Source organism: Sus scrofa, chromosome X, assembly GCF_054392235.1.
Source record: "Sus scrofa isolate SSC_HxYL_T2T_F1_AM1 chromosome X, Sscrofa_HxYL_maternal_Yorkshire_Landrace_v2.0, whole genome shotgun sequence".
Classification (NCBI taxonomy): domain Eukaryota; kingdom Metazoa; phylum Chordata; class Mammalia; order Artiodactyla; family Suidae; genus Sus; species Sus scrofa.
In genome coordinates, this window is record NC_139401.1 from 73,744,870 (window position 1) to 73,767,068 (window position 22,199).

The window sequence follows — 22,199 nt, forward strand, 5'->3', positions numbered from 1 at the left end:
TTGAGCCTTATTCGTTTTTTGTTAATTAACATATTCCTCATAATTTATGTCGAAAGTCAAATTTTCTTCCAAGTTTTTTGACTATGGGATGGTGTGTAGCATGTAATTTCCGCATTCACAGAACCAGTAGTACTGAAGGAAGAAGAGGAGAGGAAGAAGAACTAGAAAAAAAAGTTATTTTCTAAATTTTTATCAGGAGTACACTTGTCAGGATTCTTTTGGTTATAAGTGATAACCCAGCTGAAACTCATTTAAGATGATTTATTTGTTTAATCAACTTATCTAGTTTAGGCAAAGTGCAATTTATGTACTCAAACTATATCATGAGGAAACTGACTCTGCATTTCTTGACTTTGGTAGGCTTTTCCCAAGTAATAGCGAAAACGGTCATGAACAAATTACTTCAGACCACATTATACAATCCTGGAAATATGTCAAAATATATTAAACATGAGGAATACGGATCAAAGAAGGAAGGGAGAAGAACAATTGAAGGAAACACAATGTCTCAAAACATTTTATTTTGTTTATACTTAATATAGGTATATGTTTGAAATACTCATTTATTTAATTTGTTTCATTCCTTCTTTTATAAATTAAAAGTGGCAGCTGGAATCCCTTCATATGGTTTGAAATCACGCTTTTGGTTAGTAAAGGGGATTTTTTTTTCCTCCAGGTAGATTTACTTCCTTTTATGCATACATATTTTTCTTCAAATAATCCATATTGCCTATATAGAAAACTAAAGAGGCCATAATCTTTTTCCTTGACATGTCATAAATATCTGAGAAATGTAATGTTTGATGATACATTAGCTTAATTCTGAACATCTATTTTAATGCACATACAGTCCATCAGAAGCAATATTTTCAGGGCTGACCTTGTTTTATGCATGTGTTAATTCATATACCTATTTACAGCAATTAATAAAATATTAGCATCTTACTAGAGAATTAAAACTTGCTTTCTATTTCTTTAAAGCAGGTTCAGATTTCATATTCAATAAGAGCTTTTATAAACCATATATCCTTTAAGACACAATCTACATGCTCTGTATCTCCATAGATTTTGAATATATTTGATTTATATTAACCACGAATTTACTTCTCCATCAAGAGATAAGTTATCTGTGTACTCCTAGTTATAATGTTTTTTGGCAATTCAAGATCAATATTTTACTGTAAGGATTTTCCAACTGTGAACTAAATTAAACAATTCTCTTATTTCTAATGTGGGCATCTGTGGGTCCTGGAACCTCTCTGCATTTTCCATGTGGGTGGAAGAATCTCTTATAAATTAGGTTTTTCTTGAAGTCTGGGAGAGTTATTCTAATATCCAGCACAAATGAACATCTCCTCAGAAAAGAAAATCACGGACTTGGAGAAGAGACTTGTGGTTGCCTGATGGGAGGGGGAGGGAGTGGAAGGGATCGGGAGCTTGGGCTTATCAGACACAACCTAGAATAGATTTACAAGGAGATCCTGCTGAATAGCATTGAGAACTATGTCTAGATACTCATGTTGCAACAGAAGAAAGGGGGAAAAAACTGTAATTGCAATGTATACATCTAAGGATAACCTGACCCCCTTGCTGTACAGTGGGAAAATAAAATAAAAAAAAAATTAGGTTTTTGAGTGGTTCCCACTACAATAAAGAGAATACTCAAAAGAGACTTTCGGCTGTGAAAAATGAATTTCAGTCATAAATGTATATACTCCATGCACCCAGTATCTGACAGCCCAGTACTTTGGCAGCTGAACAGATTGCAAAGCTGGTTGTGAGGCTTGAGATAATTTTACTCTCAGATAAAAGTTAACAGGAATTAACTGCACCTTAGTCCAGTACACAAGGAAGAGCTGAGCTATCTGAAAAAAATGAAAATTTCAGCAATTAGGATGCAGTTTACAAGAGAACCCAGGGGTTCCTGATTTCTTATTGTTGGTGAAAAGTGCAAGACATCTCATATTTGCATGCATAAACCTGCTCTTTAGAAGTGGTAGGAAAGTCTCTTCCTGAAAAAAAGAAGGTGGCTTTATCCATTATAAGGAAAAGTAAAACTTAGCACAAGAAGATATTTCAGGAGACACAGGAATCCATTATGTGAGCATAGCATTTTGAAGTGTTACATCCTTGGGAGCACAATTCTGGTTGGTGGGATGATGGTGCCTTGGATTTCTCTGGCTGTTTGCTGATTAAGCCATAAGAGGCTGTGTGGGAATATTGGATTCCAGTAGAGGCAGGACTTGAAGGCCCAGATTTGCTCTTGGTCACTGAAAGTGGTCATCTGGGAGCCTCCTGCCTGCACTGGCCCTTGCCTCCCCACCTGCATAGGGAGGTCAGACTAGCAGAGGTCTCACCTAATTTAAGACCCAGATTGTAGAACAAAGCTGCCCAGAAAGCTTGTGCCACTCTTTATTTCACCAGGATACTCACTTAAGAGCCAAAGATCCCTATACACTTCTCTGGATCTGGTTAAATAATATTTTCACTTTTGTTGGAAAAGTGGCCCCTCGTGGGCAATTACTTAGCTAGTCTTTGAGTTTCACAATATAGTGGAAAACAGTAAGTTGTGTATCCCTCCTCCTGGCTAGACTGTCCTGAACCTTTTTCCAGCCAACCCCCAACCCCTTTCTATCTCCCCACTCCCACCTTCTTCCTCCCTGTCAGACTCAGAAGTGTCACTCATGGTGTTTTTTTTATGCTTTCAACAGTTTCCAAAACAAACAGTGGAGGCTGTAACCAGCCCAGCATTCATTCAGTCCGATGCAACTGTATCTCCCAATCCGAGCAGCCTGATCTGCCATTGGCGGCAGGTCCTCTCCCTAAAAGGGCTGTGCTTGCCAACTTCTACTCTGCCAGGTCCTGGGAATCAGGGATTTGAGGACTGACGGTCCGCACAGGTCCACTGGGAGGGAGGCGACCACAAAGGGAAGGGGAACTAGACTCCAGAGGACTGGGTTCCAGTTCAGTCTTTTCCTTTCATTCTGTCTATTCAAAGAAAAACTTTATGTACATATAAAAATTATACACACACATTTTCCCCTTGATTTAGAAATTGTTTTTTGAGTTGAGATTTTTTCCGCTTTCCCTCCTTTGCCTGTCCTCTAAGCCCTCCCACTCTCTCCCTCCCTAACCCAGCTCAGGTTGAAACTTTGCAGAGCACATTCTCTTCGCCCTCTCCAGGGATGGCTCTGAGCTCTCGGGCGCACGCCTTCTCGGTGGAAGCTTTGGTAGGGAGACCCAGCAAAAGAAAACTGCAAGATCCAAGTGAGGAGGCGCAACCTGAGCTGCTGGAGAAAGAAGATGGAGAGGAGGAGGAGGAGGAGGAGAGGAATTGCTGCAGCGCAGCAGCAGGGAAGAAGATCAAGCAGCTTGGTAAGTACCTCTGCCGCGGCCCCCAAATCCCTGAGCCTGCTAACCTGGCTTGCTGGATCCGAAAGTCTCAGACAGGCCTCGCGACGCTGCTGGAGGGCGGCCGGGCCGCGGGGCTAGTTCAGCCATCTGGCTGTAGGGGAAGTTTCAGAGCTTCCAAGTTCAGCCTGTAATGTTGTGGTTCATTTTCGGTGAAGGGGAGGGTCCCCACAAGTTTGTGAAGTGAGACTCTCCAACCTCCCTGAAGCCCTGAGAACCCGAGGACAGCTTTTTATCGGGGGAGGAAGCAGGGGATTCAGAATCAGACACCAAAAGTCTCAGAGAAGAGTAAGGATGGGCAAATTTGAATAAGGGCATGCCTTTCACAGGGCGCGACTTAGACCTGGGCCCCTTTCTCTCCATCAGGGGGCTACAGAGGGTGTTGTGGGGAATTTGGAGATCCGCTGCCAAGGTTCCCTGGGAAGAGATGAGACGGGTCTTTTCGGGCGTCAGCGAGAGAAGAGGGCACACAAACTGCGAAGCTCTCTCAAACTCGCAGCGTCTCTGTGTCCAGCAGAAAAGCGACCCAAGACGGAGCCCTTAGTAACTACTTTCTCAAGCTGGGGAGGCAGCAGCGGAAACTGCAACAGTGTGGAAAGTCTGGAAGAGAAAGACACTATCCAAGTGGAGCTTCAAGGATCCGAGCTGTGGAAGAGATTTCATGACATTGGGACTGAGATGATCATTACCAAGGCGGGCAGGTTCGGCTTTGCCCAAGCTGTTTAAGGGCAGCACACAGTAGGCACTTAATATTTTGCTTTCATAAGATGGGTGCCTCCAGTTTTATACTTTGGTATCCCTCTCCCCATGTCCCCACCCTAGACAGGTATTAGGACACCACTGCATTTCAATAGAGCAGACTAGACCTTGCTTGGCTCATGATAGTGGCTCAGCCTTTATTTTCTGTACACTATGATTGCAAGAACTTATTCTTCCAGTCCCTGCCTATGTTATATATGACAAAAATTAGACTGCTAAGGCAGGTGTCAGATGCCAGCCCCCTCTCTTAAGCTATGGCCAGGCCTCTCTGGTAAAGCCCCACACTTATCAGTGGATAATATTCCATCTATAAGGCCTTCAGCTCACCATCCTGAGCCAGGTCAGGATGGCCTTTCCCTCTTCCACCTTTTGCTGTGGGGCATGTTCTTCATGGCAGCTGGGTAATCTTTTGTGTGTGAATCTCCCTAATTTTAGTCTTTCCCAAATCTGCCTCACAGAAAGTATCCCTGAAAACTCAGGGGAGGGGCACAGCCTTTACACTTCTATTTTTTCTTCTATAGTTTATTATGTTGGTGGTGGGAAGTGGGGTTGACAAAGCCTTGTGGTAAGGATATTCTGCTCCACCCAAAAATCCTGAGTTTGTTCAATCAAACATATAACCAACAATCTTTTTTGTGTATCATTCTCTGAACCTGTCTAGAGTGGGAAGAATATTGTGAATTTCTTCATTTTTCATTTGTCCCCCAGCCCCATCCCTCTCCAAATGTTTCTGATAGTGCCTAGGTCACTTGCTATTTTCTCCCCCACAGGCGGATGTTCCCCTCTGTTCGGGTCAAGGTGAAAGGGCTGGACCCAGAGAAACAGTACTATGTGGCCATTGATGTGGTGCCCGTGGATTCCAAACGCTATAGGTAACCTGGTTCAAAGGAGGGTATCTCAGGTTGGGTATGGGAATTCAGATCTATGGAAGCTAAAAGCACTGTTTTGAAAACTCCACCAAAGGACCTGAAGGGGGGTGCTCTCCTGTGGGTTTTGAGAGTTGAATTTTCTCTCTCAAACCAGAGTCCAGGGAGTTCAGACTGAGAGAAAAGCAGATATCTTCTTTCCTCTCACTCCTGATACGCAGGTTCCAATTGGTGCTTCAGTATATCCAGAACTTCTTGCCTACTTGCTGCTCTGCAAACTGCAGAGGGTATGGGCCCACACTCCTGGGAGGGAAGCCATTTGAAGGAATTTGGGCATAAATGCCTTGGGCTTCTTGGGATTGGGCTCTGGGCTGTGCTATTTTAGCAGCAGGGTCCTCGAGCAATTCCCTGATTTGCCATCCAAGGCTAGTCTAGTAGTTATGGAGCCTATCTGGTTTTTCTTCCTTCCTTAGCCTTTCCCTGAAGCAGAGACTAAGTCCCAGAGAATACAAGTAACCTTTCTCTTGATGCAAGCTGTCTACTTAGAGCAGGCTAAAAGAGGTGAACTTATCTAAAGCCAAGAGGCCCTTCTTTGCTAGTAGGCAAGAAACTGTGGTCTGCTAGCCTTTTAGCTCAGGAGCTAAGGGGATTGGGCAGTTGCCACCTGCTGTGAGCCTTTGACAGAATTGGGTGTCTAGCCTTTCTAGGAAACAGCCTGAATCTGCTGTTGGGTGCAGGGGGCAAAAGAGAAGGCTGGGCTAAAGAGCCTCCTGGGGCTGTAGCCCGGAAATTGCAGAGCAAGCTGTTTGCCCTCCAGCATTGTAACTAGCTTGGGGATTTGGCACACAACTGAGGGGTTGGGACTGGAGACATTGGGAAAATCAAAATCGGCACTGAGGCTGCAGGGAGCAGAATTCTTTGGGGGTATTTTGGTGCAAAGCCTTGTGGACAAAATGGCTTCTATGCCAGACTGATGGTGGTGGGCTACACAGACATTTTCCTAACCCCTCTGCTTCTTCCCTAATGCTTGTGGCCCAAGACAGGAGGATTTTTCCGGTGTCTCTGTGCGGTAAAAGTAGTTAGATCGATTTCTGTTGCAGTTTCTGTAAGGAACTACAAACCAGACTCTGAAATCACATGACGTTATACTTGTCCTGGCATTTCACTGCGTTTTAATACCATATGCTTATTTACAGTTTGCTTTCTGTCTGTGAACATTCTTTGGAAATCATGTTGGATCTTTTACTAGATGTCTTTGGGATTAGCAGGCAAACCTTGGCTAAGGCCTTTAGGACGGGATTGCTTCAGCCTCTGCCCCTGGCTTTGGCTCGCTGTGCCTGAAGCTACACTCTGTGCATTTTCAGGTATGTGTATCACAGCTCTCAGTGGATGGTAGCTGGGAATACGGACCACTCATGCATCACTCCCAGGTTCTATGTTCACCCGGATTCTCCTTGTTCTGGAGAAACCTGGATGCGGCAGATCATCAGCTTTGATCGCTTGAAACTCACCAACAACGAGATGGATGACAAAGGCCATGTAAGTGTGCACAATCCTTTATCCCAAAGAGAGGAGGGGGATGCCAAAGAGTCAGCCAGAGGGTGGCCATAGAGAGGCCAAGGAGCTGTCTCCTAGATATGCTAGTTGTGGTCTTTGGAAACTGCCCAAGTTCTAGGCCTGTGGTCAAAGTAGCTCTCTTGTTTGGCATCTAAGAGAGCTGGGGGTTGGGAATGATGAGCAAAGGGAGTTTGAGGACAAATAAGACCTTTAAGCCAGGATGCCTGGTCTGGGAGAATGAAAGGGAATGCTTCCCTGAGCTCTCTATCACTTCAGCCTCCCTGGAAATGACAGTAGGATCTGATTGCCTTCCTCTGATGGGCACCTTCTGTTTGGCATGGTCTGGGGAAATCTCCCCCTCACAACTAGTTACCATGTAAGGCCTTTTCAGATAACCTAAATCTTGAACTTTCTTCCCAGGTGCCCTTGGCCTCTGCCTTGCCTGGCCTTGCCCTGAGCAAACCACAAAAGGAAGAAGGATGCTCCTAGGATTAGGAAGTGGAAGATGTCAAATGGTTTCCCATCAGTTACATAGCCCAGGAAACTTACGGCAGGCAGTCAGATCCCAATGACACTTGAGGAGATCACATGGTCATCAACATCTGGAAGCAGGAAAAGGCCCCATCTGGAAATGGAATCACTGCAGCCTAGTACCACTGTGGTGCCCTACTTCTGAAACCCCTTATCCCTGAGGGCCTCTGTCTAGGGCCAAATGGCACAGAAAAGTCCTTGTGTGTGGCTGGCCTAGGCTTTCTGGTTTAACTTCACTTTTGTGTGGGAAGGTTGAGGGTATTAATGAGAGGGGGCCATCAGTGTCAGGGAGGGAAAGACAATTTCTAGGCAGCATTTGCTTTTTCCTCCAGATCATTCTGCAGTCCATGCACAAGTACAAGCCCCGTGTGCATGTGATGAAGCAGGACAACAAGGTTGACATGTCCCGGATTCAGTCCCTGCCTGCTGAAGGGGTTAAAACATTCTCCTTTAAAGAAACTGAGTTCACCACTGTGACAGCTTACCAAAACCAGCAGGTAAAGCAAACTAGGTCCCAGACAAACAGGAGCGGCTCCAAAGAAACTTTTGGGACAGTGTGAATTTGTACTATATGGATTGAAGTTTCCTCAATTAAAAAATTCATAGTCTTATTGCATTGTCTTCAAGGCAAGTTTGATTATGAATTATGTGGATCTTGTGTTAGAAAGGAGAGTAGAACAAAGTGCTAGGAAAGAAAGGAGATAAACATTCCAAATTCGACTTGGCAGTATGCTTACATTTATTTAACAGGCCATATTACATATTGAAAAGTTTTGTGTTTGTTGTAACCATTAAAAGCAATAGTGACGGTTTTATTACTGAGGGCACTGACTTTATCTTTCTTTCTTTTTTGAATCCATAGATTACCAAACTGAAAATAGACAGAAATCCTTTTGCTAAAGGATTTAGAGATCCTGGAAGAAACAGGTAAACAACATAACAGTCGCATCTAATGTTTAGAGAGCCCTTTTCACAAGTATTACAGTATTTCACAAGTATTACAGACAAGAAAACTGTGGCTCAGAGACTGAACCACAGTCTAACTAAATTTTGTAACTGGTAAAAAAGGAACCTACTTGTTTTGTCTTGGAAGTCCAGCCTCCTCCTATTCCTTCTCCAACCCACTTTTAAGATGTCACTTATTCTATATTCTTGCGTTTTTATTCAGGGAATAATCACTTGGAATTTTATTCAGAAGTCAAGCTATAGAATAAAAATATTTCAGATATTCATCCCTAAAAACTGTAACTAAAAACCACAAAAGTTTACATAAATTACTTTCAGGAATTGCATTCTGGACTTGCTGAAGGTTGAATCTCTTTTTCAGGGGTGTATTGGATGGGCTTTTAGAGACCTACCCATGGAGGCCGTCTCTCACTTTGGATTTTAGAACTTTTGGTGCAGACACACAAAGTAAGAAAAGTTTTACTAAGTTTTATTTTAAATGTAAATGAAATAACAACCTCTATATAAATGCTACACAAGAGGATAAGTACATGCCAGAAAATGTGTGTTCACAAGCAAGTGGATGTATATTTATTCTGATGAGGCAGTCAGAAGAAAAAAGGGAGGGTAACTGGTGTGAAAAAAAGAGCACAAATATGGTAATGGTGGATTTACTGACTTCTGACATCTTGAGTTGTCATGCATCCTGAGAGCTCCAGAAATGACCTGAATTGTTTATCATCTCACTATCTCATATTCTTTAAGATCTGCCTATGTACATTAGTGGCCTTATTTGCAAATATGTTAGATATTGAAATAAATATTTTATATTTTACTAGAAGCTTTCACCACATGATAAAAATGGCATCCATTAAATTTCATTATGACTTGGCTCTAATTTTCCTTTTGTTGTGTGTAGGGAAAGTAAATGTTGAAAATACTAAGCCATCACAGGTAAAATGCCATAAGAATTTAAAATATTTGCATGGCATTTGTTCTCAGGTAGTATATTATGTGACTGAATAATAATTTGATGATGCAGGCTTTATTGAAGTAAGAATGCACACCTTCATTTACTCCAATATTTAACGTAAATAAAAGAGTCTTTATGCATGAGCAGAGTCTTTTTTCCTACTCCATTAAAGTCATTTGTCCTTAAACATTATTCAGGGTTACAATTACATCATAGTTAGGTTGAATTTTATATGACACTGTAACAACCAATTCACATGTGAGGAGATTGAGTCTAATCATTTGGTGAAATATCTCACTGAAATGACTGTATTAATTTGGTTTAGATAATTGCATAGAAAAATATGAACACTTATGAGATAGTATCACTTTAATAGCCTCTAGGCAGCATGCTTTTAAAAGATCTAAGTCAACACAAAGTGCACTAATAAAAAAAGTTAATGATCATTAATTTATAATTTAAAATACACAATTTTCTTAGTTATTTAAGATGACCAGAATGCTCTCAAACTGCAAAGAAAAGAGGTACCAGTTTTTTAAAATAACTTTTGGATGTTTAATTTTAAAATACATTTTCCACCCTGTTGATAATGGACTAGGCTATTATATGTATAATAGGATATAAAATATATACTTCTTAACTATATATGTGTAATATAGTTAAGAAATGTAATATATACATATAGTTAAGGAAAACAGCACAAAAAACACAAAAACTTGATCAAGTTCAGTCAATAACCAATTTTTTTAACTTAAAACACTCACAAATATAAAGTGTAGATTCTAGATTTTCCTGGAACTTATAACAATCCCAAATTTTAGCAGATGCTAGGCAACTGTAAAAGATCACCTGAAAACATGATATGAACACTTTCATTTTCATCTTGGTATTTTTTACCCTATAAAACTGCCTTTAACTCTTGATATGATATACTATGGAAATATAGTTGAATATGTTATTTTAATTTATAAGGATTGCTTTCATATGCACTGATTTTTTTAAAAATCAGACTGAAACTTTCTATAGAATCTCAAACATCCAATTTGTTCTATTTAATCAAATGATTATTTTAGTAAATTTTTAAAGTTTAAAAAAACAGCTTTAATTTGTAAAATATAATTGGCTCTGGATCATATTTAATTGGGCTTCTTTTGTAACTCATTGAATAAATGTTGTTCAAGTGTCTACTATAGTTCTAGAGCATGGTGAATGCTCAATGCATGATACAAAATAATAATGCTAAAAGTAATAGTGGTAGTAGTAAAGATACCATATTCAACTTTGGTCAGAGGAATGCTTTTTTCTAAAGGGGTTAAAATGATTGTGAATTTGCAAGGAAAGCTAATCTAAGAATGAAGTAGGGATAGTTATGGACATGCTTACTGATTCAGTAGGAACATCAAATTCATTGTTCATTGACTGAATTGTCATTCACAGGTGGAAGCAGTGGTTCGTCTCCAGTGACCTCTAGTGGAGGGGCTCCCTCTCCTTTGAACTATTTGTTTTCTCCACCTTGCTCCCCTCCTATGTTTCACATTCCTACAAGCTCCCTTGGAATGCCCTGTCCAGAGGTATACCTACACAATATCAACCTACCCCTTTGCTACAAAATTTATCCAACTAATTTTTGGCAACAGCAGTCCCTTGTCTTGTCTGCCTCTGAAAGGCTAGCAAGCAGCAACAGTTCCCAATCTTTAGTCCCACTTGTGATGGAAGTTCCCATGTTATCCTCCTTGGGGATCACCAATTCAAAAAATGGTTCATCTGAAGACTTCAATGAACAGTGTCAACAAGCACCTAATTCTGTCAACCAAATGTTGTATGGATTACAGCCACCTGGACACATTTTATCACCAAGCCCCATTGCCCGGGAAGCAATTTGTTGCTCTTTCCATCCTTCCCATGGCCTTTATAGGTACAACTTCTTCATGCCATCTAGACTGGTAAATGCTGCCAACCACCTCAAAGTGAATGACAACAGTCAAGTTTCTTTTATAGAAGGCAAATGCAATCATGCTCATTGGTATCCAAAAACTCACCATTGCCTTTAATGGGATAGTCACATTCCTAAAGTAATTACATGTAAGCACCTTTTTTTTTTTTAATTTGTAGCCAAAAAAAAAGAAAGGTCAAGAGCTAATGGGCTTAAAAAGCAAAAGCTTCATTATCAGAAAACATTTCTCTGTTATGCATTTAAAGTGCCTTATGAAATGTTCATAAGAAGTTAAGTAGCCTTAAGCCTCAAAGTAAGATGCTCAATAAATTCTGTTTGATGAGAAGTTCCTATTGTGGCTCAGTGGTCATGAACCCTACTAGTATCCATGAGGATGCATGTTTGATCCCTGGCCCTGCTCAGTGGGTTAAGGATCCAGTGTTGCCTTGAGCTGTGGTGTAGGCCACAGGTGCAGCTCTGATCTGGCATTGCTGTAGCTGTGGCATGGGCTGGCAGCTGCAGCTCTGATCAGCCCTTAGCCCGGGAGCTTTCATGTGCTTATGGGAGGGCCCTAAAAAGAAAAAATTATATATACGTATTGTTTGATGAGGTATACTACCAGTAAAAAATAACTTCTGGTGAAGAAGTCTTTAATTATAGTGAAGCCTATTTAGTATGTCAACTGCCTCTTACATATTGACAATTACCAGCAGAAAGTAGATTTAATTCCTGTGAAAGCAGTGAAACAATTTCAGTTTAATCTATTAATATTGGCTTCATTGTAATTATCTCTTTAGAAACTGTAGAAGAAAATTTCATCGTTTATTTGCTTTATAATTTTATACTCTGCTGTTGAAGGAACTACTAATCTTAATTTTAAAGTAAAAATAAGGACATAAACATTCTAATATTAATATTTGTAGCCTAAGGACTATTAGGACCACAAAGATTAAATGAATAGCAAAATATTATAAATAAATTTGATGTTTTATTCTTTTTTTTATTTTTTGGATCATTCTCAGCTTGTTTACTTATTACTTTAACAAACTTGTTATTTTATATACACAGTTTACAGAAACAAATTGTTGTAGTTCTCCAAAAGACAGAGAAGTTATAATTTGAAGGGGGAGGATATATTTGAATCCATAAATATGAAGATATCATTAGGATGATACAATTTCCCTCCTGTGCCTCAATCATGGTAAATTAGACTAAAGTAGCATAAATGAGATTTTATTTTAGTTTGTGAAGTTGAAAAGTTTCCATTCACTTGGTCCTAAATTTTCTGAAAATAATTATTAAGTATAACCTATGAATAATCTCTATATCCTTAAGATGAATTGGATTTTAATTTTAAGGCTATTAGTTCTACAATTTATTAAGCCAAGCCCTTTCACATTACAGTGGCATAACTTGACTTTTGACAAACTAACCGCACTAATAAACAGCTTTTTCAAAACTTCCCCAACACCTGCTAGGAAGATCATGGCATTATTATTTACTTTGCTAAAAATGTTTTACCCTATTAAATGTACCTTATAATTATACATCCTTATATATGCATTAAAATGTTATACCCCTTCACTTCTGTGCTTAGGGATAGAATGCTACATAGTTATATTCAAACTGAGTATTCTTGTCAAGGTGAAATATCATTAGGTACCTAACTAGGTACCTGTTATAAAAGTCTTTGAGGCAGAAAACCTGTACTACTCAAGTTTATCAAATCAGGATTAAAGTAGCAAGGACACTTTATTTCTGTCTACTTCGAAGAGGGAAAGCTGTAGGCTAACTTGTACTGTTAAAATAAATTATGATATTTTTAAAGCAGAAACTCCCACATCAGATTATAATTATACTGATAGCTTACATGGCAGATACTCAATAACTAACAATAGGAAGTATTTAACTGAAAAAGCTGGGTATTTTCCCAGATAATCTCTGGGATTATTTAAAATATGGCATTAATTTTGCAGCTTCTCAAGTACATATATCCCATAATTTATATTTCAGATATTTTTTCCATATATAATCTATATAAGTAGATAATACAGAAGTATTTCAGTAAAGGTGATTAATACTAAGGGGCAAAAGTTTAAAGGCTAGAGTCTAGACATCTATTTTAAGCTGTTTTTATATAATGTTCATAAGTTGTCACATCATACTTTTAAAATTGAAGAAGTAACCAAGAGAAACCCTTTATAGAAAATTAGTTGGAAGAGATCTTTTTTTTTCATTTATAATGGTTTTTATTTTTTCCATTATAGCTGGTTTACAGTGTTCTGTCAATTTTCTACTGTACAGCAAGCTGACCCAGTTACACATAGATGTATACATTCTTTTTTCTCACATTATCATGCTCCATCATAAGTGACTAGACACAGTTCCCAGTATGACACAGCAGCATCGGTCTGACCTAGAACATATAGAATTTCCTAGGCTAGTGATCTAATTGGAGCTGCAGATGCTGGCCTATACTACAGCCACAGCCACAGCTGCCTCTGTGACTGTTGCCAAAGCTTGTGGCTATGCCAGGGATCAAACTCACATCCTGACAGTCACCATGTCAGGTCTTAACCCACCGACCACAACAGTAACTACTGGAGGAGACCTTAATATCAGTAAGAAGTCCTCTACTTTCTGAGCAAGTTACTCATTTGCAGAAAATTGCTAACAGCTCTAATTCATGCACTATTAACATTTAGTGGTCTTACTATTTTATATTAAATAAATTCTTACTACTCAATAGGATGGTGCAATACTTGAAAACTTGGTAAATTGTGGCTATGGTTATGAAATAAAAAATGCTATGGAATTATATTAGTTTCAACTGCATCAACTAAATATTAGGCTTGTTTTAAAAACATACCAAAAAAAGCAAATGAAAGTGGGCAAATGATAGTTAATAGACCTTCAAGTGTAACATTAAAACTGCTATTTCCATTTGGTTTGATCATACATATACATTCACCTGTTATTTCCATCTAAAAGTAAACATTTTAATTCAGTTATCTATATTTGTAAAATATGATTCTTAACCTGACCTGATTATATTACTTACCTCGAATAAATTACAGAAAATAAAATTTTCATCAACTCTGTAAAATTTGTACATTGAGTCAGGAAATAAGTGAATGTTTCTTGATCTTCACACAACTTCCAGTCAAGCTGAGATCTGTAGTCAGATTCCCTTGTCAGAAAGGTTCTACTTTGAGGAACAGTCAAGATGAAGTCAAGGGCTTGAATTCAAATTTGAGCATGTTTGCAGAACATATGTTTTAGTTGATAAATCCTCTATTTCATTATGTTTTAATCACCAAAATATAATTTTAGGTAACAAACTTATAACATCAAAGCTGTTATTTTTTTAAGCTAAATAGAGGGACTAAGCCCACTGGAAATTGCATTTTCAAATATAGTGCATAATTTTAGATTACATGATATTGGAGTCTCCAAACATTGATTATCATTGCTCTTCACTGTACTACAAAAATGAAGAGTTATGTTTTCTTCAAACTATGAAGGTAGGTATTCATGATATTTCATTGCTATTAGGCATGGATTATACATATGATCTAGGAACAGACATGACTTCATTCTTTTGTGAGGATCAAGTGTGTCTATGGCACAAAAAGAAATGAGCAATTAGAATCAGCAAATGATGAGTCAGTGAATCAGTCTTTGAATGATCACAGTCTTATGTTCTGACAACTTGAAAAAGTGTCAACAATGAATAAAGACAAGCATCTTTATTGGACATTATGGAAGATTTCCCTTTCATTCTCCTAATCACTTATATAGTATGCACCTTAGGGGAAATCATGGTGCACATAAAGCTGGTGACATGTATCTTTTAACTGTTACTGATGCAATGCTAAACCAGATCATGATTGAAATAAATGTTTTGTACAAATATTTAAAATATATTTTACAAAAATCTACAAACATGCTGATGACAAATTTAGATGTTTTCAGACAGTAGTGCTTATGGACATGTATGTATATGGTAGGATACTATACAGTTGTTATCTCTTTATTAAAGCTCAATAATAAATCTTTTCCTTATTTGAATATGTAATTTGAAAATTCCAAATGTCGTACTGTAATTTATATAACCAGTGGAGTTTTCATTTAGTTTTGTTTTAAAATAATTTCTACTATGTTGCTTTTACTCCCACTTCTCAAAAAGAGATACTACAAAGAACTTCTAATCATTGCATACTTCTACTATTAATTATATATACTTACATGGAAAGGCAGATTTATATATACTTAGAAATGTATGATTGCATGTACTATATTTTGTGAGTTGAATTGATAGAGTAGAAATATAATGTTTTTTATTCCAATTTAGAGATATGTTGCCTTTGTGCTGACAAATCTTTATTTAGCCAAAATAACAATAATATCCTGGCATACAGCAACAGTTTACCAGTTGATTTCACTGGAATTTAACATGTTTATTGGAGCAGTTTAAAAAGGCATTGGTGGCTGTTGCTTTGATATATGCATTTAATCTTTTTAGATTTGGTCTGCAATTAAATTAAATGATAATTTGTATTAAAACTGTGTAAATAAACATGGTTTGGATGTCAGCATAAAACAATAAATATGTAGAACATTTGAAACACATCCAGTATTTAAACCATTTTCATGTGTGTTGCTGGCCAACCTCTGACATGCTGTTTCAATAAAATATTGAGAGGAAAAAGACTAGTATCATTTCCTTTCAGGGTTTCATATGTTCATGTTTACAAATTTATACTGCACATTAATATGTAAACATACATTATAGTGAGCAAATGTACAAAGAATAGCAATAGGATATTTCTGCTAAGTTGAAATGTATACTGGATTTATTTTTCAAAGTACCTGAAAGAGTTACAAAATTTGAAATTAAATATGATAGAAAACTTGATATTATTGTACAAGTTGTATCATTAAACTTTTTTATTAAATTTCCATTCATTTGTTATTGTTAAAGATGACAGAATTTTCATTTTGGATTTATCACATACTTATGCATGTGACAAAGTATAATGTAATATTTTAAATGTAGAAAATTGTTTAAATAACTCCAAATTTTGCTAGAAGAAGAGAATAAAGTCATGTTTAAAGTGGATAAAAATGAATGTCTTTAAAGATGTTTGGATGAAATACATGATTCATTCTCCCATTTTGTGATAATTTTTGGAAAGTATTGATGTTTTAGTATTTTACTTGTATTTATTTATTTATCGGCCACCTTGGCATGAGGAAATTCCTGTGCCAGGGATCAAACCACACCACAGCAGCAACTCAAGCTACTGCAGTGACAACACCGGGTCCTCAACCTGCCTTGCCATGAAAGAACTCCTAATTTATCTTCACTTAAATTTTGCCTAAAATTGAAGTTTTCCATTTCTTTTGTGACTTCTTACCAATTTTTTTAATGTCTAATCATACTGAGTTTTTACTATATTGAATTTTGTAAATTTTAGTAAAAATTGTTTCACAGAAACACCAACATATAGATTACCCTTTTTAGGGCCGCACCTGCAGCTTATGAAAGTTCCCGGGTTAGGGGTCCAGTTCGAGCTGAAGCTGTCAGCCTATGCCACAGCCGCAGCAACACCAAAGGTAAGCCATATCTGTGGCCTACACCACAGCTCAAGGCACTGAGAAAGGCCATGGATCAAACTCACATCCTCATGGATACTAGCAGGGTTCTTAACCCACTGAGCCACAGTGGGAAATCCAGAGGCATAATTTCTTAGTAAGACTTAGGTTGAAGTAGAAAAGCTATTGCACTTACACATTTATCTGGCTTTCTTTATAGGAATTCATGTCCAGGTCAAACACTTAGTGTTTAAATTTAAATTTAGATTTAAATAAATTACATTAATAATTATGTTTTCAAAACTTAGGTTGGATCTTCTTCAAACTACGATGACAAGCAGGAGAGAGAATTATTTGGCAGATATACCAGCACTTTGTAAGGGGTCACCCTTTTTTGTAGCTGTGATATTCATGAACCTGAGGTAGGGAATGGGCTTTCACATTTCAAAAAGGGGATTAGGATAAACTGATCTAGTTGATCTAACATTTACCCTCAACCATTGTGGCTAAATTCAGCAATCCCTTGGGTGTGCTGAACCAAGGCAGTTTTCTTGAGCCTTTGGCCAGTTAAGATTCAGAGCTATTCAGTGGGTGACAGCTCTAGCTGATATTAACAAAGAAGTGAAGCTTCACACACATACATTTTATAGCATATTTTAGTTTAGCTGTTCATATGCATTTTCTCCTACTAGACTGTGAGTGGGGGGAGGAATAGCATTTTTTAAATAACATTTATTTATTTCAAACTTTTTAAAAAGTTTATATGTATATTACTGCAAATTAAAAAACACAAGAAATAATGCTAAAATATTAATAATCACAAGCAGCATATAGTTTAAGTTCTAGTCATTATGTATGTCCGTACCCAACTGAACATACATTTTTAAAAATATGGTTGAAGTCGTACAGTATTAATAATGCTTTTTCGTACACCATGAATATTTACCAATTCAAGCTCCCAAAGCCATGAATATTTTGATGAGAAGAATATACTAAACCAAGTTAACAGGATAGAGATGTAATCCTGCTTTTCAAAGGATCAATTTTGTTTTAAAAAAGACAGAAATGGAACCAGACCTCTAGATAAAGATATTTGGGGAGTTGCAATTAAAATAACTGCATTTCCTTAATGCTCAGTTAAAAATGAGAGATAAAGTAATAAAGTACAATAAGCATAATGCTTCTAGGACAAGTCATTATCAGATCTAGACTACTAAAATATTAGTGAAAGAGTATGTTACCATTGAATTGTATCCCACGATACGGATGTACCACAGTTTAACTATTGACCTGTGGGTGGACATGAGTAGTTTCCAATTTCTGCCTATTAAAAATAATACTACTATGATTATTTATGTATAGGATTTGTATGGAAGTCAGTTTTAATTTCCCGGAGTAAATATTCAGATTGCAGTTGCTGGGTTGTATGGTACTGCATATCTAGTTTTTTAGGAAATTGCCAAACTGTTTTGCAGAATGGCTACATAACTTTGTATTCCTAGAAGTAATGTATTAGTGAATTACTATTACAGAATTTAGTGTTACTGTTTGTTGTTGTTGCTGCTGCTGTTATTTTAATAAGATTTTAGTGGTAACTTGTAATTTGAATTTGCATTCCCCTGATGGGTAATGTTATTGAACATCTTTTCAGATGCTAATTAGCCATTTGTATGTCCTTTACTATAAAATATCTGCTCATGTCTCTTGCCTATTTTCTTTTTCTTTTTCAGCCACCCTGCAACATATGGAGTTCCAGGGCCAGGGATCAGATCCAAGTTGCAGTTTCCGCCTAAGCCACAGGGCCCAGGATAGAACCTGTGTCCCCATGCTCCCAAAACACCACTGATCCCATTGCACCACAGTAGGAACTCCTCTTGCACATTTTTTAATGTATTATTTGTTTGTTTTTAAATGGTTTCATTTTATATATTTTTTATTCTTAATACAAATGCCCTTATTTAGTGTTAATAACATTTTGTTATTTTTCTATTTAATTTATCCCCATTGAGTTCTAATGTCCCTAGAGACAGAGAATGTGCCTCATTTTTCTTTGCTTACCCTTTTCTATTATAGAGGTATATATACATATATATATATATATCTCAAATACATGTTAATTTATCAATTTTTTCCTTTCATGGATTATGATTTTTGTCTAGTTTAAGAAAAGTTTGCTTAGCCCTAGATCTCAAAGAATTTCTCCAGTGTTTCTTTATCTAAAAGTTTTATGATTTTATGTTTTACATTTAAGTTTGTGATCCTTTTTGTGTTAAATTTAAATTTTATGTAGGGTGTAAGATTTAAGTCAAAGTTCTGTTTTATTTTCCAATTTTTTGGCTTAGGGTATTCAATTTTTTTCAGCACAATTTACTGAAGTTCTTCTTCTCCCATTGATTCACTGAACATTGACTTGGCCTTGCAGCTTTGTAAAAAATCAGTTGGTCACATTTATGCGGGTCTATTTCTTGATTCTCTCTTCTACTCCATTGATCTATGTTTCTAGTTCTCTAGTAATACCACACTATTATGATTAAGGTAGCGTATAGTAATTCATAATATCAGATAGAGTAATTCCTCCCACTGTATTCCCCTTTTGCAAAATTATTTTACCTATACACTTTTCCATGTAAATTTTAGAATTAGTTGACTGTGTCTATGAAAAACTTTGCTGGGACCTTGAGAAAAATTGCATTAAACCTATAAATCAATTTGGAGAGGATTGACGTTTGAATAAGTCCAATCTCCCAATCCATAAACATGGTATGCCTAAGCATTTATTTAGGTCTTTTTTAGTTCTTTCATGAGTGTTTCATGAATTTCAAAATACACCTCGTACATGTCTTGTTAGAATTTTTTTTTGTCTTTGTAGGGCCACACCCATGGAAGTTCCTAGGATAAGGGTCAGATCAGAGCTGCAGCTGCTGGCCCATGCCACAGCTACAGCAATGCCAGTTTTGAGCTGCATCCATGACCTATGCCATAGCTTATGGCAATGCTGGATCCTTAACCCAATGAGTGAGGCCAGGGAATGAACCCACATCCTCATGGATACTATTTGGGTTCTTAACCCACTGAGCCACAACAGGAGCTCCCTGGAATTTTATCTAAGTATTTATGTTCTTTGGAATAATTCTAAATAATATTGTGTTTTTTATTTTAATTTCTGCGTTCATTGTTAGTGCATAGAAATGTGATTGCTTTTCATTTGTTGCTCCACCAAATTTACTGAACTCAGTTCTACAGGTCTGAGGGATTTTGGTAGATTCCTTGGGACTTTTTAGGTAGACAACCATGTTATGCCATCTGCAAATATGCACAGTTTCGTTTGTTTCCTTTATGTTATCTATTTCCTTTCTTGATTCATTATGCTGGCTAGGACTTCAAGTACTTATTGAAAAATAAAAATAAAACTACCATATTGTCCAATTATCCTACTTGTGAGTGTATATCTGAAGAAAATGAAAATAGGGTATCAAGAAGATATCTATACTTCCATGTTTATTGCATCTTTAGTCATAATAGCCAAGACAAGGAAACAACCTAAGCATCTTTCCATGGATGAATGGATAAAGAAGATGTATATACATATATATGCAATATAATATTATTTAGCCATGAGAAAGAAGGAAATCCTACCATTTGCAGCAACATGGATGGATTTTCTAACTGACCATTATGCTGAAATTTCAGATAGAGAAAGACCAGTAGTCTATGATATCACTTACATGTAGAATCTAAAAATGCCAAACTCATAGAAACAGAGAGCAGATTGCTGGTTACCAGAGGCTGGTGAGTGAGAGTAATGGAGAGATTTTGGTCAAAGGATTAAACTTTACATTTAGCAAATGAATAAGTTCTGGAGAGCTAATGCACAGCGTTGTGATTATAGTTAACAATACTAATATTATATAATTCAAAGTTGCTAAGATACTGGATCTTAAATGTTCTTATCACAAAAATATGGTAATTATGTGATGTTATGGAGGCTAACACAAGAATGGTAATCATATTGCAATATATAAATGTATCAAATCAACATGAACATCTTAAACAATGCTATATGTCAAATTCAGAAGGGCTTCTCATTGGTATCTTTTAAATTACAAATCCAGTTTCTATTAGAAGTATATGGTTATTCCAGCTCTCTATTTCATTTTGGCTCAGTTCTCATATTTTTTTTTCTGATGTATAGGTCCATTTATTTTAAATTGTTGACTTTATGACCATAAAATTGATTATAGTACTCCATTACTATAATTTTAATGGCTGTAGAATATGATTGTCACCTTTTGTATTACTAATATTGGTAATTTGTGTCTTCTATCTTTTTATTTTTGTCAGTCTTGCTAAAGGTTTGTCTGTTTTTTAAATCTTTTCAAAGAACCAACTTTCTGTTTTGTTTTTCTCTGATTTTTTTCTATTCAATGATGTTAACTCATGTTTACTATTTTCTGTATTTGTTCAATTTGGATTTATGTGGCTTTTCTTTTTCTAGTTTCTTAAATTTGGAACTTACATTATTAATTTGTGAGCCTTCTTCATTCCTAATGTAAGCACTTAGTGCTATAAATTGACTTCACAGTACTGGTTTAGCTGTATCTCACATACTTAAATATATTGTATTCTCATTAACTTCTACATATTTTTCTTTCCTTTAGATTCCCTCTTTGACTCATGAATTGAACAAACATGTATGTAGGTTATTTCTGTTCGAGGTCTAACGTCCATTTCTAAGTCATTCCCAGCAGACATTTCTATGATTTTTTTTTACAAAAGTTCTTTAATAAGACGTGTGATTTTCTAACTCAACTTTATCATACCACTGTCAAATTAAAAACAACTTTTCTTCATGTACATATACAAATCTATAAATAACCAGTAAATCTTTCCAAAGTGTATTGCATACTTCCCAATGGTCAACTGTGGCACATTATTCTACAATTTTTCTTTTGCAATATCAAGGCTTCATAGAATGAAGACATTGGTCAGATAGCTAATGACAGCTATCTGTTCCACTTGTCTTCCTTAGAGATTCTTCTCACCATACACCTGTCAAGGTCTTTGTCTATTGTTATAGAGGCAGAGTGGTGTCCTAGGCAATTGAGGCACATTGTTTATCTCAGTTCCCTCAGTCCACCAATATTGTCCAACCTCACCTGCCATTAAACAAGACAGAATAAGATGAGAATCAAGCAGCCATAGGTATCTTTCATTTTCTCATTATGTGGAGTCACTTTTGTTTTGGGTCCTGAGTTAAGCTGTTGAATGGCTGAAGTGAGGCTCTGTATGATAGGGACCCCATTCAGCCTAGACCACCCAGATTACTGTTCAACTTGGGGCAAGTATGACTCAGAGGGTGCAAAGTGTGTTTCACCTCTCACTGCACTATTTGCCAGAAAGAAATGTCATTATTTTTTACATGTAATAAGCACAGAATCTATCACATAGTTGGTGCTCAATCAATCCTCATTGAAGAGATTAATAAATGGATGAAAGAGAATAAAGGAACAACACGGTATGATTTGTACTGAACAGACCTTATTACTAGGGAACAGACCTTATTACTAGGCCATACAACTATTGAATGGAGCAAGGTACAGAAACTACTGCACATAATAATGCAACA

At 36.9% G+C, this 22,199-nt stretch overlaps 1 protein-coding gene across 11 annotated transcripts; it reads left to right on the forward strand.

Moving 5' to 3' along the window:
• Positions 1 to 2,799: 2,799 nt before the first annotated feature.
• TBX22 (T-box transcription factor 22) lies at positions 2,800 to 16,103 on the forward strand. Of its 11 annotated transcripts, none has more exons than XR_014835688.1 (9): positions 2,800 to 2,890; positions 3,184 to 3,375; positions 3,926 to 4,112; positions 4,941 to 5,042; positions 6,401 to 6,575; positions 7,014 to 7,621; positions 7,987 to 8,051; positions 8,452 to 8,537; positions 10,480 to 11,324. XR_014835688.1 is itself a non-coding variant. In XM_085008508.1 (8 exons), exons 1-8 carry the CDS (start codon positions 3,304 to 3,306, stop codon positions 11,091 to 11,093), a joined length of 1,614 nt encoding a protein of 537 aa, XP_084864634.1. In that variant the 5' UTR covers positions 3,173 to 3,303; the 3' UTR covers positions 11,094 to 16,103. The 11 variants fall into 11 exon arrangements, 6 of the variants coding, with proteins under 6 accessions (XP_084864634.1, XP_084864635.1, XP_084864637.1 ...); XR_014835686.1 differs by having other exon boundaries at positions 2,834 to 2,890; positions 3,778 to 4,112; XR_014835685.1 differs by lacking the exon at positions 2,800 to 2,890 and having other exon boundaries at positions 3,173 to 3,375; positions 3,778 to 4,112.
• Positions 16,104 to 22,199: the final 6,096 nt, after the last annotated feature.